Consider the following 14,380-nt stretch of genomic DNA (forward strand, 5'->3'; position numbering starts at 1 on the left):
GTGTTTAATAGGTTGAAAATAATATAGCGGTATTTTTAAATTCTTCTAATATTTTTACCGTTTGAAATGACAGCTACTCATTTTCGTCAGAAATGCATATAATCCGCTGTCTAGTTGTAGCAGTCGTTTTGTGATCAACGTTAAATTACAATCATAAACCGAGATAATTTTCCCGGAGTTTCGAAGCTTGTAGCAAAGCCAATTCCGAACGGAGCACGTTTGCACCGATTCAGCACATTTTTCTGTTTTTCTGCAGTTCCACGGACTTTTTTTGCCCCCCATCCCTTCCCCCGGCAAAAGGGTGAAAAGAGATGGATCCACGAGTGCATTCCCTGATGCTAAAACAACGTTCCCAGAATCAAATAAATCGCACTCACCCACGTGGAAAGCAACGAGGTGTCGTAATTCAGGATCGACTCCCAGTCGAGACCGTCTTGATACGTCCTGGTATCCGAGCTTTTGGAGAAATTGGTCCTGTATCTCGAGTGGCTTCTCGTGCGAACCCAATCTCCTCCCGGCCTCCCCGCCATACTGAAAAAAGCCCGTAATCTCTTAATGGATCTTGTTAACGCTTTAGCCACGGATACCGTCCGGTATAGTATCAAACGAAATAATTCGCCGCCAATTAACACTTTCCCTGTTCGCATTATCACTCGTACTATCACGTTCTGTGTCCACGCATATCGTTATATTTTCTATATTTTTTTTACTGATCTGTTCGGGCAAAATTCTGGGAAAATGAATTATTGTTTAACCCAGGCCTGGCCAACCCAAATAGTTTCACGGGCCACTTCACTTTCACGGGCACTTTAGGTAAACTTGCTTTTCAAAAATGTAATACGAATACAAAATGAATAAAACTACTGTATTGTTATACTATGATTCAATATAACTAACTCTCGAGTCTCAATTAAAGAGATATTTGTTTATCCTTTCTTTCACTTAATTCTTGTAAATCTGTACTTATGTTCGTGACACAAGTGACACAACTCAAAAAGATTACCAAGATTAATTATGGCTATTCTAACGGCGAATGAATGGCGCGAGTTCTCGAAAGCTTTTAGCCGGGAAGCGAGAAAGGTCCGTTTCAGAAAGTAAAATCGAACGCATGGAAATTCCCAGGGTTCGAAGACGGAGGATAGGTGTTTCAAAAAAAAAAAGAAACGAATTCGCGTCGCTACGTGATGCCGGAGGTTCGAGAAGTTTCCCGGACTCCGGCTGATTGCACCTAAAAAGGGTGTTTGACCAAACTACGACTTTTTCCGTGAAACTTTTCGATTGACGTGACGCTGAAAGCTCTACTTGACGATCCGGGTGGGTGGCTTCTTATGGGAGACCTGTCTTACACCGGAGCTGGATCTTAAACTTTGAAACTCGCCGAGCCCGAGAACACAGCGAACTCGAAAGACAGTTTTATGGTTGGCTATATTAAAATTTCGCTACCTGAACGACAAGAAGGTGGTTACTGCGAGTCCGAACCGCGGTTTCGATCGATCGGTGACTGTTTCACAGCCATTTTAACTGCGTTTTAACCGACTTGATAATACAGGGTGTTTCAAAAATGTTGTGCTTTCTCGAAATGAGTGATTCCCGAAATCATTCGAAGCAACCTCTTCCTTTACGGAAGCGTTCTCCGCGGTTATTCATAGGAAAAAGTTATTTCAAATGACTCCAGGAATTGCAACATTTTTGGGACACCCTGTATAGAGACGCATTAATAAAAAATTTTTGCATGAATTCGTTAGATTTATTTTTATTAAATTGAATGAACAACATGTACAACTTTCACGTAGAGTTTGCATATGGTAAAATTCTTGGTAGAGGAATGATTTTTTGTTCCGAAGGTTTTTTTTTAAATACCGAAACATTTGCGCGATGTTTAATCATAAATGTAAAAAAAAAATAATAAAAACTAAACGGGCCGGATGTAATCGCATCACGACGTTATTGGATGACACAAATATCTGCTTATTGGCACAGAAATGGGTCTCGCGGTGCTTGTTAAAAATGTATGTATATCCCGGAATTATTAAAAATAATCGGTCGCGGACGAGTGGACGAGTTTACACCGTCCCGCACACGTTTCCCTCGCCCTAATTAAAATATCTTGTTTCTGTTTGAAATGAATATACGGTTCACGCGACTTTTTTCGACTCGAAGATTGCATTATTTCATGCGGATTCTGCTGCCTATTGATAATCATGTAGAATATACTAGAACACACTAGGATATAGTAGAATGATGATATAATCATGTTTGTTATAATTGGTCAAACGTGACTCTGTATGAATCGCGTATTCAAGTACTCTCTCTCTCTCTCTCTCTCTTTGCAAACATATGGTACCGAAACACTAATTATTATGGATGCGTTGATTTATCTGTTTGGCAGAGCTTCCGTTCAGATCTTCATTACACTGTACATTGAATGCAACGAGGACAATTGCTTGTCTTCAACGAGCATGCTCGTTTATGGTAATCTGGGTATGCGACTAGCCGAGCTTCGCCCAGCGACGATAGCGGTTCTAAAGAAAGTTACGCGGAATTGCTGAACTTACGAGGAAGGTAGGTTTGCATCTGTGTCACGGGGAATATTGCTGCAGTTTTTTTTCTACTACATATTGCAGGTAGAGTGACTCGGAAATTTGTTCAGAGAACGCTGTCACATTTATTTCATTGTTGAAAAATTTGAAAAAGTAATGAAGTTGCAGTTATCAAAGTACATATAACAATTGCTACAATATGCGTTTCTATAAAATATTGTTCATTTCTACATTGTTTATAATATCAAGTAAATTTCCTCAACATTTTATTAAAATGTTGTGTTACATGTGTATCACGATTCGCAACAATTGTATGGGCATGTATCAAAAATCAATAGCGTTAACTAATTTGGGGTATTCATTTAAGTGGTACATTACAGCAATTGAGATAATTCAATTGAAATTAATGTTTACCATTACCGTTAGCAACACGGCGCAAATAATTCAGAATTCGTAAGCGGTGCGCACAGCGGTTATTAAATACGGAGCATGTGAAAAATAATTAACGTTTTCACGAAATCTATAAATTCCGAGCATTCCGCTGTAACATGAGCAATTTTCATTTAATTATCGCTGATTACTTCGTAATTGATGTGTACCGTTTGTTATCGACACTTTCAGGTTAACTACTGGAAATACAAATGACTTAACTGCATCACCTGTATTCACGCTTATTATTACTACGCTTATAATAATATATTAATATATTAGCAGAATATATAAAGACATGGGAGAACGGACCAAACGTGGCTCAAAACAAATGCAGCTTAAAACAAATAGAGGGAAGTAACAGTAATAAAATTAAATACATAAAATGAGATAAAAAGTCTTAAAATATTAGTACGTTATACTACTTTCTTGACTCATTAGAATGATAAGAAAAAATTCGTTTCAATCTGAAATTTCTGTTTCTAGCGAACGATGCAGAAACTTTCAATTTTGCATAAAGTTCCGCAGTCTAGTAACAAATGTTGAAAGACCGTTTGTTCCAGCTAAGTAGTTCAAGTTTTCGGGAAGGTTCGCCCAAGTTCGCCATTTGCGGGGAAGTGCTAATAAGAGCAAGAAATTGAGTGATCGACCGATGAAGAGAATGAAATGGCGTGAATAAGTCGGTGAGTTAGCTATTGAATGGCCCGGGCGATGGAAAGAGTAGAAAAGAACAAAGATGGAAGGTCGGCGGATGGGAGTGGGTGGCCAACAATCCGAGCAGTTTTAGCTTTAAACTTCTCGTTAATGTCGTGAAAGCCTTATTTTCATTCGATAGAGACGACGCTATCGATCCGCAGGACCACGCGAGAGAAACTAGGCTGCCAGCGTCCCTCTGGAGACTCACACGTAATTAACAAAACTCATTATAAACGTCGTGCACACAGTGATATCCTCGGTTCGCCGCGGTGATTTCGTTCGTGTTGAAGATATCTCGACGTTAAAGTCCTAAAGATGCGTCCAAAATTGGTTCTGTGCGACGGCGCACAGTAGGGGCTAGGGACAAACCAATGAATTGTGTGTCAAAATCAAAGAACTTTCGATGGAAACGAGATGGAGCGATGATTTCTTTTTAAATTGAAGCTGAAACATTGTAGAATATGGGAAAATAGAGAGTTTATGCGACGATCGTTTTTTAACGTTGAAAAAAATCGTTAAACTTTTGCACAACTTCGAGAAAATTGTGGTTTAGCAATTTCCTATCTTCCGAGTTTTTCTATTTCTCCGGAGTCTACGCTTGTTTTATTCGAAAAGAAGAAACGTGATTTAGTAGATTTGGTAAATTCGATTTAATCCGAAATTGGTTAACAACTATCTTCGGAAGAGCGTCGTTTTTCAATTTGAGTGGAAATCTCTTTAGCTGAAGCTCTTGTTGCTAAGCGTATCGCGAAGTGAGTAATAAAATTGCTCCGGTTTAGTGGCAATAGTGCCGTTTTATGTATCATATAAAAAAGAGACAGCTGCCGCAAGATGTAGTATAAAACCATAAAATCAATAACAATCCGTGTGAAATAGTCATATCTCTCTCAAACCCTGGTTTACCACTGATCTATATTAATAAATAATTTTAGATGAAAATTGAAGTGTTAGTATTTTTAATGAATACTTTTTCTGCTGAAAAAATATTTGAAACAAACATGTCGTTTTTTCAACGAAGTTGTAAGCTTACGACGATAAAATGTTTCGTTACATTTAACATGAAAAAGTAAAAATTTATTTATACCACGATATATTTAGGGGAGGGGTTATGTTAATATTATCATATCGCATTTTAAGAATTCACTGACTCGATTGTGTGATATATGTACAATGCAGTTTCACAATATGAAACTATTATTTACCTGTTCCTTGAATTATTGTTATTTAACAATTCGCGCAAAGCAACGACGAATGGCGTACAGAGATTTGAAATCTGGTTCTCTTTCCGGAAACTTTTGGGACTAATGAACGAGCTATTGCCGCTGGTATAAAACGCTATAATTGACCACAAAGTTTAATTGCCCGGGCGAAAGTTTTTTTCCGAAAGACTGGAAATATTGAAGCGTTGTTCGCCGGCCCGTCAATTTACGAGCTGTCGCGTTTAACGAGCTTTTTTTTACGCGCACACGTTGTTTAACGATGGTTGCTTTACGATGGCGGATGTCGCTACACGATTGTTCGTTTTTTAAAGGCTATCCCTTTTTATATTGTTGCTTTCGGAAGAGCGCGAAAGGGCATAATATTTCGTTTAATGGCGGCGATAACGCCGCCGTCGCTTTGTCAAAAAAACATTTTACCCTCGGCCAGGTTGGTCAGCGACTTTTCGATTTTTATGAAAAAATCTCTTGTGTTCAACGATGCTGTTGTTCGAAATTATATTTATGGCAACGTCGTTACGTCGCGCCGCGTCGGTTTGAATTTCCCTGTTTTTGGTGTAAAACTTTCTTCGGTTAAAAAATTGTTTCACACCCTCCAGCTCTGAAGATAACAGAAGATATATTTTCAACCCCTAAATTAGGTGGCTGTTTTTACTTTTTCAACATGGCCGGTGATCGAGAAAAGATGAGATGAGATGCTAGTTATACTCACTTTTGACTTTGACTCTCACTGTAGTACTCCATTAAAAGAATCGAAGGTTACCTTCGTTTCAGTACACCTACTAACTAGCATCTCATCGTTTCAAACGATAAAATTCAATCATCGTTAACAATGAAAGCCGATGATGTACAATATGGAGGAATCGACATGAAACGAGAAGCATTTATCAAGTATTAAGGAACTTGTTCCCCGTGGAAAAATTAATGAAAGAGAGTTTCCCGACTTCTGACCCAATTTACCGTCGAGAAGAAGCATTGAAAATTTTTCGTTACTTCCTTGCCGGCCAATACCCGGTGGAAACCGGTCTCGTGGAAAATTAATTAAAAATAACGAGTCTTTCGATCAATTAAACGGATCATCCGGATTAGCAGTTTTTGACGAGAATGCGATATTTTGCGCGGGGAGGAAGGTGCAATCACGAACGCACCACTGCGATAAATCTCGATTTCCGTTTAATCGTGCGTCGTCTGCATTGATTACACGTTCGCTGACAACGGCGACAGGCAGAAATTAAATAAAATGTATACGGTTCCGATGAAAGTATTATGATCGAATCAGTAGAACGACAGGGCGATATTTATTTGACAAATATACGTATATAAGCATGACTACAAAACAATTTACGTTGACTACGCATTCAAGAAAAATAATACAGGGTGTCCCAAAAACGTTCTTCCTTGATTGGGATGATTTCTGAAGTCGTTTGAAGTAAAGCTTTTTCATAATTCTTTCATGAAATTGAAATAATACTTCAATCAAATTTTCACCGCTGAGCTGTTTGCACGGAGGACGTCAATTTTCCTTTTGAAAATGAGTCTAGGTTCTGTAAACTTTCGCTCATATTTTTGTCGGGACGTTCACGTACCAGACAAGTATTTGCAGAATCGTATGTGCTCTGGAGAATTCGACGAACGCGAAGCTGAGGAATTCCGGGTATTCCCGAAGAACATCCTCGAGAATACTGAAGAATACGTGAGACGTTCACGTAAGCCCGTGCAAATTTCTTCCTCCCTTACGTAATTAAACACCTGCACGGGCCATGAACCGGTCAGTCACGTGTTACAAACTACCTGACCTTCTTGCAACAGTTTCCCAGGTCGGGGACACCTGTTTCAACGGCGTTTTCAAACACGACAGCTGCCCCATAGTAAATTCTACGGCGGCCGGTGGCGCATGGCGGCGCGCGGCGTGGCCGATCTTGCCGAAATTTGTCGCTCAAGTTACCAGTATTGTTGACTCGCCGAGTTCTGCTCTCCGAATGGATCGTGGTGTCCTAATTTCAATCACGACGTGCGGAAAATCTCTTACACCCTCCAGCAGTAAGATTGATGAATGATTCTGTGTAACGAAGGCACGAACTCGTCCTGCACGTGCAAGCATGTAAGGACGCAATTTATAGTGGATCAAAAAGTGTGGATACAATTCTGTCGACAATAATTAAACCTAGATTTTCATGTACTTTATTATAGAATATAGAAAATAATAGTATGAACAAAATGTATAGAAAAATATATTATATGTATATGTAATCTCATATGTATGGGGTGTATGCTCATTTTTTACTCTCACTCACTGTATGTATCTTCTTACATCATAGAAAGCGCGTGCAAAAACAAATTCATTCGTGTACGACATAATTACCTTCAAGGTCAGACAAGGTCACAAATGGAAAACATACTAAAATTCTAAAAAAAAATAATGTAGATACAAAAATTGCAAAACTTCAAAACTTCACACAAACAAACAGTAAAACTTCCACTGACTTCGAGCAGATCAAATTGTGACTAAGTCTTAGATAGAACAAGGAGTGCATATATGTATGTACGTACAGTCTCCGGAGGCATGACGGGTAAGACTGACATGTCAAGCCCGTCAAGAACTCGAAATGCTGTCACTATACGGAACTACTCTGCGCTGCAAGATTCTTAGACAAGACATGCAGCAAAATTCTGAGATAATTTTCTGCGACGGTCTTAGCGTCTTTCGTACTAAAATTATAGTACCTCGTTAATTAGGATTTACAACTTTTATTTTAGTATGAAGCACTGTGAAAAGTTATTCTTAACGTTGCATAAACATACTCGATTGTTTTCATATCAAATGTAACACGCAGACAACTGAAACAGAATAGTAAACCGAAAGAATAATGCAAACACGCCCGTACGCCTCAGTTGTCCGTCATCGAATAGCATACAAAAAGGTCCGTGAATTTTATTGCCATTTTTGCCCAATTTTCGGGTTGGAAAAGTTCCAAATATTGATCCATGCAATTTAGTGAAATATTGCAATTCTCGAACTTTTTCAATTATACATATAGTCAACATTCCTAGTTTATAATGTATAGAATTAATACCGTCAGTCTATAAATTGAATAATTAATGAAAGTATTTTGTATAACGCTTTTTAAAATGTTATTAGTAGACTGCGGATCTTTATGCATTTATGAAGAAATGACTTCGTTGAAATATAAAACGAGAAAAGATTATAAAAATTCAAGAATGCTGTAATGTTGTTTTTAATGTAACAAAGTCGTTAAGGGCGATTGCTTTCCATAATCAATGCAGAACATTTTTATTTTATGAAGAAATTGGGCGAAATATGAAACAGTGAAAAATATAAACGATCTACGAGTATTGTTGTGTAGTTTCCAACTTAAAACGACTGTTAAGGGATGAAATGAATTTTTGTTTACCTACTGCTTCCCACGATCGATGCAGAATATTATTATTTCGTATAAAGATCCGCAGAGTCCAGCTTTTAGATTGTTCAGAATTGTTCTTTTATCTGGGTTATAACCTGTGCATTAGAGAGAAAATTTATTTTTGATATTCCGAACTGAATTGGGACCTGTCAAGCGGGATATATGATATTGTACCCAGGAGTGTAAAAAATTATATGCCATTAGCTTTAAAAAATGGAGGGAAGCTGCCCTTGTCATCTGTACATGTTGCAACACACGAACAATTTGTTGTATTGCATCGTACAAACGATTTTATTGTTATCGCGTGCCTGTTTTTTTCGCAGATAAGAAATTTCCGCATTTATATTTGGCGTGCTTCGCTTTACGTGCGGTTTCATTGATTTGCCGTTACCAATCACAACTTATGTGATATCTCATTTTTAAGAAAAAAAATCGACTTACACCACGTTCAAAATGGACGGTCCATATATTTATCAGACTCTGAAAAGAGGTGATATCTAAATCTTCATCACGCGAGTCAGACACGATATTGTAGGGGATGTTAATTTTTTTGTAAATGTTGAATCAAACATGAACGTTCATAGGAATGATAGAGTTTAGACGTTTTATCATTGTTGGCGTCCATACGCCATGCGTGTTGAATTGTAATTTTGTGTATAATAATAATAGTTGGTGACGGCACGTGATACTGGCTCATGCAAACAGTCTGTAATTCTAATATGCAGATCGTTGTGAGTTCACGTGTCACATGATAAATGTTTAACCCGTCGAGGCTAAATTTACAATTATAATAATGAATACTATCCACATATACCTTGTATTATACATATGATACGTGGCGATTATGCTTTGATTTATGGATAGGAATAAACGTGACGTAACAAGCAAGAAAAGTGTTCGTTCTTTTATTAATAAATGTTCTTAATTATCAGAATACTACTAATTACTTGTATCCAAAAAGTATAAAAATTGATATTATTTAATCGTTTTGTTCTTCGAATTTGTTTCTTTATATTTTGTGTAGATTATCTTAAATTTCAATAGTAATCAACTTTTTATCAATGATTTTTATCGTAGAAAATTATAGAATAACTGTTATTTTTGGTCCCTGATATTAACAGAGTAATGGCATGGTAAGACCATCTATCGGGTGGATACGAGAAAGCTTTTTCCCCAATCCAATATCTCATTGAAATATCGCAATCATAAAAGTGATATTTCCAGTAGCGTTTTCCGCGTGACGTTAAACGATGCGCTTCCTCAGAAATGTGTAAAGATTAAAAAGACCCGTTTGCGAACTTGGACAGCAGCGGCCGCCGCCGCGTCGCTAAAAAGAGAAATTCTTTCAATTCCGAGGGAAAGACTTTCTTAATTTCACCACGCTCCGCCACTTAGCAGAAATAGTCCTCTGCAATTTTCCGGCATCACGGCAGCGCGGCCGCGCGACGCCATCCCTTTGAATGCATTTAGACGAGCGTAAAAACGTCAGCGTTTCGCCGCTTAATCCGGATAATAAATGATCTTAAAAATATCCGTCACGTCACCCTTTTAAAGTGGAAATAGGTGGTCGTCGGTGGTTTGAACCGGGTGCCATGCCGGGGGTTCGCAAAACGAACAACGCGGACGGAAACCCGGGGACCTCGATTTACTTTGCCGCTCGCGCAAAACGGTTCATTTAGATATCAGCCGCAGGAATAATACAGATAAATGGTAAGCCGTGCCCCGCGTTTTATTCCATCGTTTCGCGGATGGAATTCCAATAATTATTGAATCCTTTCTTTTCTACAGCAGCCTCGCCGCGCGCCATAGTCACGCGATTCAGAGAGCTGCGCGAATTAAAACGAGCCTCGAAACAGAACACAGGAGACACGTTGCGTTGTTCTGTGACAGTGTTGTTCTCCCTTAACACTAAACTTACCAACACTGGTCAAAATGACCGGTTCCAGGTATTGATTTTACAATTAGAAAAATAATAAAACTGATTTCATAAAAAACGATTGTTTAGATATCCGAGTACAGTAGCAAGGGAAGAAATTCAAGAGAGAGAGAGAGAGAGAGAGAGAGAGAGAGAGAGAGAGAGAGAGAAAGAAAGAGAGCGTGAAATCACACGGTCTCCACTCTATCAATGAGTCCGTTCTCCCACTACTTAAGCCTTGAGCAATAGCGTGCGCAAATAGTGGAAGAACGTCACCTCTCACCTTAGCAGAACGAAGATGGACAGGTCTGATATAAGTGATACTCCGGTCTTGAAGTTCGTAAAAGATATGGAGACATTATTGTACTGATTTGAGATGGCAGCTCGCGAGGGCTTTGAGCTAACAAAGTCCATCAGGGCCATATTGTGACCGTCGGCACAATGTATGTATGTATGTATGTATGCGAGCTGACTGGAGTGCCCGGCAGCAGTTGTAACCAGCGAGAGCTTCTTTTAAGAGGCCGCCTGCTATTTAAGGTCTTAGCCTCCTTTGATTACTGGCGCGTACCTCGTTATCTTTGAGAAGGCAGGCCACGCCGTACTCATTATGCAACGTCGCTCTTCATCCGTCGCTGGCGAGTGGTGAAAGAAGGGGAGGTAATGTTTCGGCGCTAGCATAGCAGCGAATTCGGTTTGTCGAGAGATGAGAGAGAGAGAGAGAGAGGAAAGATAGGAGACAGAGAGAGCAAGCTTCGAAAGCAAATCTCGATGCCCCGAATCGTCTTTCTACACGGCTCTCTTTCGACGTACAAAGCTTTGTTTTATCACACAGAACGGGGAGAGCAGGGAATGATGGCCGCTGGGTCAGACAAAGATTGAAAGCACGAAATGTTTTGTCCGGTCGCATTGTTATTATATTTTAGGGACGTCGAGGAATAATAAGTGGCACTTCTGCGAGCTCTACGCTGACCGATCAACGTGGCTTTTCTCTTCTCTCTTTTATTGTACATATTATTCAATTAAATACAAGACGCTTTTAAATATTGTATAAGTGAAACCGTAAGGACTTTCCTCCTATATTACTTCAGACTTGCAAAACAGTGCGGTGGGAGAACCATTATGACTAGACAGTGGATCATTATGCAAAATAAACATTTTCTAACTGAATTGCGACAAACTGGAGTGAAGTGGAAATTTATTTTCTTTCTTAATGTATTTAATAGGCTGAAAGTAATAATATCAGTGTTTTTAAATTGTTGTAATGTTTTTATTGTTTCAAGCGGCGCCTACACATTTTTGTCATAAATGCATAAGATTTTTTTGAAGCGAGCTTCCTTTTAGGGAATAATTCCGTGAAAAACGTTCAAACTGGATACCCGGTATACTTGAAGGCATGCTTGAATACCAAGAGTGGCAAGAGAACTTTTGATGTCAAGAGTGGAAAGAGAACTTTTTCAAGAGGTGAACGTAACGTACATTTCCTTAATTTGTCAATCAGAATTTTTCTGTCGGATCATATCGTATCGTTCCTCAGGAATAAATAGTACAAAATTTTATTACTTCATTAATTAGAGGTTTTACGGAGTTATTCAATATTTCAAAAAAGTGCTTAAAAAGGTACATTTAGTATGTTAATACCGCAACGTTATAAATAATTCAATATATTACAATATTAGCAGTCTATCCAAGCGGATCTTCAAAGGTGAGATCTTCACTTTCACTTTTTTCAGTTGTTTTCTTTTTTCAATGGGGTTCTTGCATTCGAAAGCAGACGGAAAAACTAAAGGATTGATTTTTTTCTGAAAATGTTGTAGACCGAGCGGTTCTATGAAGTTTTAAAAAAAATTTATTCCGTTTTTCAAACGTGTGTTTATTGCGCAGTATGTTTGTCGAACGATGTTTTCTGCAACGATATTGCAGTGGATACTTTTTTAACCAAAACCCGGGTGAATGTAAAAAAAGACGATAACTTTTTTAATATTGTACTATACGATTTAAATTTTTTTGGGAAGCTGAAACAATTAGTTTACTACACGGTGTGAAAAGAAATTTTTCAAAAATTGCAATTGATTATGAATATTTATGATGCATATTTATTATTTACAATTGAATATCACATACAATATTCTTATAGGCACGGCAGGACTCCTAGTACAGGAAATAGAATCGTGTCTACCTTCGTTTGTATGAAATTAGTGTACGAAGCAGCGAATTTACATAATAATTCGCAATCCAGTTATGTATTACCGAAGAAGTGCGTGTTGTGCTGTGATTATAAAAGTGATTTTGTAACAACTGCAATCTCGAATCTCACTTTCTAGAAATGGTATTTATTTCATAGTTATTACTTCGTTAGAGTGTACCTGTACTCGTATGTATTCTGCTTCCATTAACTCCTATCGCAATTAAAAAGTCCTTGTTAGATATTTTATAACTCGTGCTGTTTTAGTACCGAATGCAAATATGGGATAGAAGAAACTTTAAATATGATGAAACGTATTCAAAGTAAAATATAGTTAAAAATGCTCCTATCAAATGACCTATTGAAACAGAAAATAAATTTGTTTGCAATCAAGAACTTTTTATATTGTTATACATATTATACTAAATACGAGACTTGAAATATTGTTGCTTGCATTTTCAAAATACAAAATCAATATGTAATTTTACTTTGTGGGAGTTTGGTTAAAAAATTGGCGAGTATGTAGTTCTTCACAAGCTTGTTATGATACAAGATTTAGAGTCTTGTAGCATCATGACCCAGAAACCTTGAAACGCGGTTATCTTCTAGAACCACTACCCTTGTTGAATATCTACTTTAGCTTGACCCGAAATCCAAGGGGTTGCTATTGGTTATTGGAGATTCTGAACAATCACGTTTTCAATATACATATTACCCAGCTGAGTATAAAGAGAAAGTTAATAAAAGCATCTCGAGTCGACATCGATTTACAAATATCGCCCCTGTTCGGAACATCGAGATTCCCAAACTGAAAGCCAGCGAGCAAGCACGTTGCTGTATAAACTACACCCTATTCTTTTCATTTCGTTCTCGATATTCAGGCTACTGGCAATATCGAATGGTTGGCAGTTTCAATATTATGACATATTTTAAGGGAACAAAGGAGGACAAGAGCTGTATTTGACTTTGTAATCGCCTTTTTCATAAAAAAAAACATTCAACATAATAAAATCCACAATCTAGGCATAAGTAGACAGCGGATTTTATGCATTTATTGCAAAAGTGAGTAGGTGCCATTGGAAACAATAAAAACATTAGAAGAATTAAAAAGTACTGTTATGTCATTTTTAACAATTTTTCTATTTCGTTTTTGTTCGCCTTTGTAATCGCCTTTTTCATAAAAAAAATCATTTAATAATTAATTTCGATTGAAATTTTCTCTGATATTTAAATCTCTTTCATCAGTGTGATCGGGACCGTATTTTCCAAGCATTGGTGGTCTCCTCGTCTCAATACAGACTCGATTTGAATTCGAGCATCCCTTCAAGCTCGGATGTAAATGACGGGGAATATAAATGACATTTATCCTTTGTTCGCCGAGAAAATGATAGTTCGTCGTCTGTGCATGCCCCTGCGAAAATGACGAAACGAAATCGTGCGACTTATCCCATCACAGAGGGATCCCTGCGGTTCGCCAGGATTTCCGGTTTGCTCTGTCGCAGACGTCGTTAATGCTCGGGCACGCGATAAAGCCTAGGGGGATATTCCCGTTGAAACCCTTCGCATTTTTTCCCTTGCGTTTCTCTCTACTCTCTTCTCTGCTCTCTTCTTCTCTCTTTTCACGTCCCTTCTCCCCGGATCATCGTCGATTTCACCTGGCCCCATTCTACTCTATTACATTTCCCTCTTCCCTTAAATCGAGCTTTCTTATCACGTTTCGCCTCGCTTCGTGATCATCGAAAACTTTCGAGCTGCCCGTCCCGCCCCCAAACCTGTCATATCTTTGTTTGCGGAACGATTATCGATACACGTTCGAAAACTGGTCCCCGTTGCATCGACCAAATCGAATCCGATCGACGATCCTCGCGATATCCCGGCTTTCAAAACTGTTAGAAAATTGATTTCGCTTCTGAGGAACCTCTATTGCGAATAACTGTTATGGAGCTACGAAATTGCCAACTGTTATCTGTTTCGGTTAC

The 14,380-nt window shown here is 38.3% G+C and overlaps 1 protein-coding gene across 4 annotated transcripts in view; it reads right to left on the reverse strand.

Moving 5' to 3' along the window:
- The window catches only part of Phlpp (PH domain leucine-rich repeat protein phosphatase), a 189,151-nt gene that overhangs the window by 76,704 nt on the left and 98,067 nt on the right, over positions 1 to 14,380 (reverse strand). For all 4 annotated transcript variants that reach the window (XM_076427016.1, XM_076427010.1, XM_076427002.1 and 1 more), the window contains one exon: positions 378 to 531. In XM_076427016.1, coding sequence (XP_076283131.1) covers positions 378 to 531 — 154 coding nt within the window. The remainder of the gene's footprint in view (positions 1 to 377; positions 532 to 14,380) is intronic.

Source organism: Lasioglossum baleicum, chromosome 1 (genome assembly GCF_051020765.1).
Source record: "Lasioglossum baleicum chromosome 1, iyLasBale1, whole genome shotgun sequence".
Lineage (NCBI taxonomy): Eukaryota > Metazoa > Arthropoda > Insecta > Hymenoptera > Halictidae > Lasioglossum > Lasioglossum baleicum.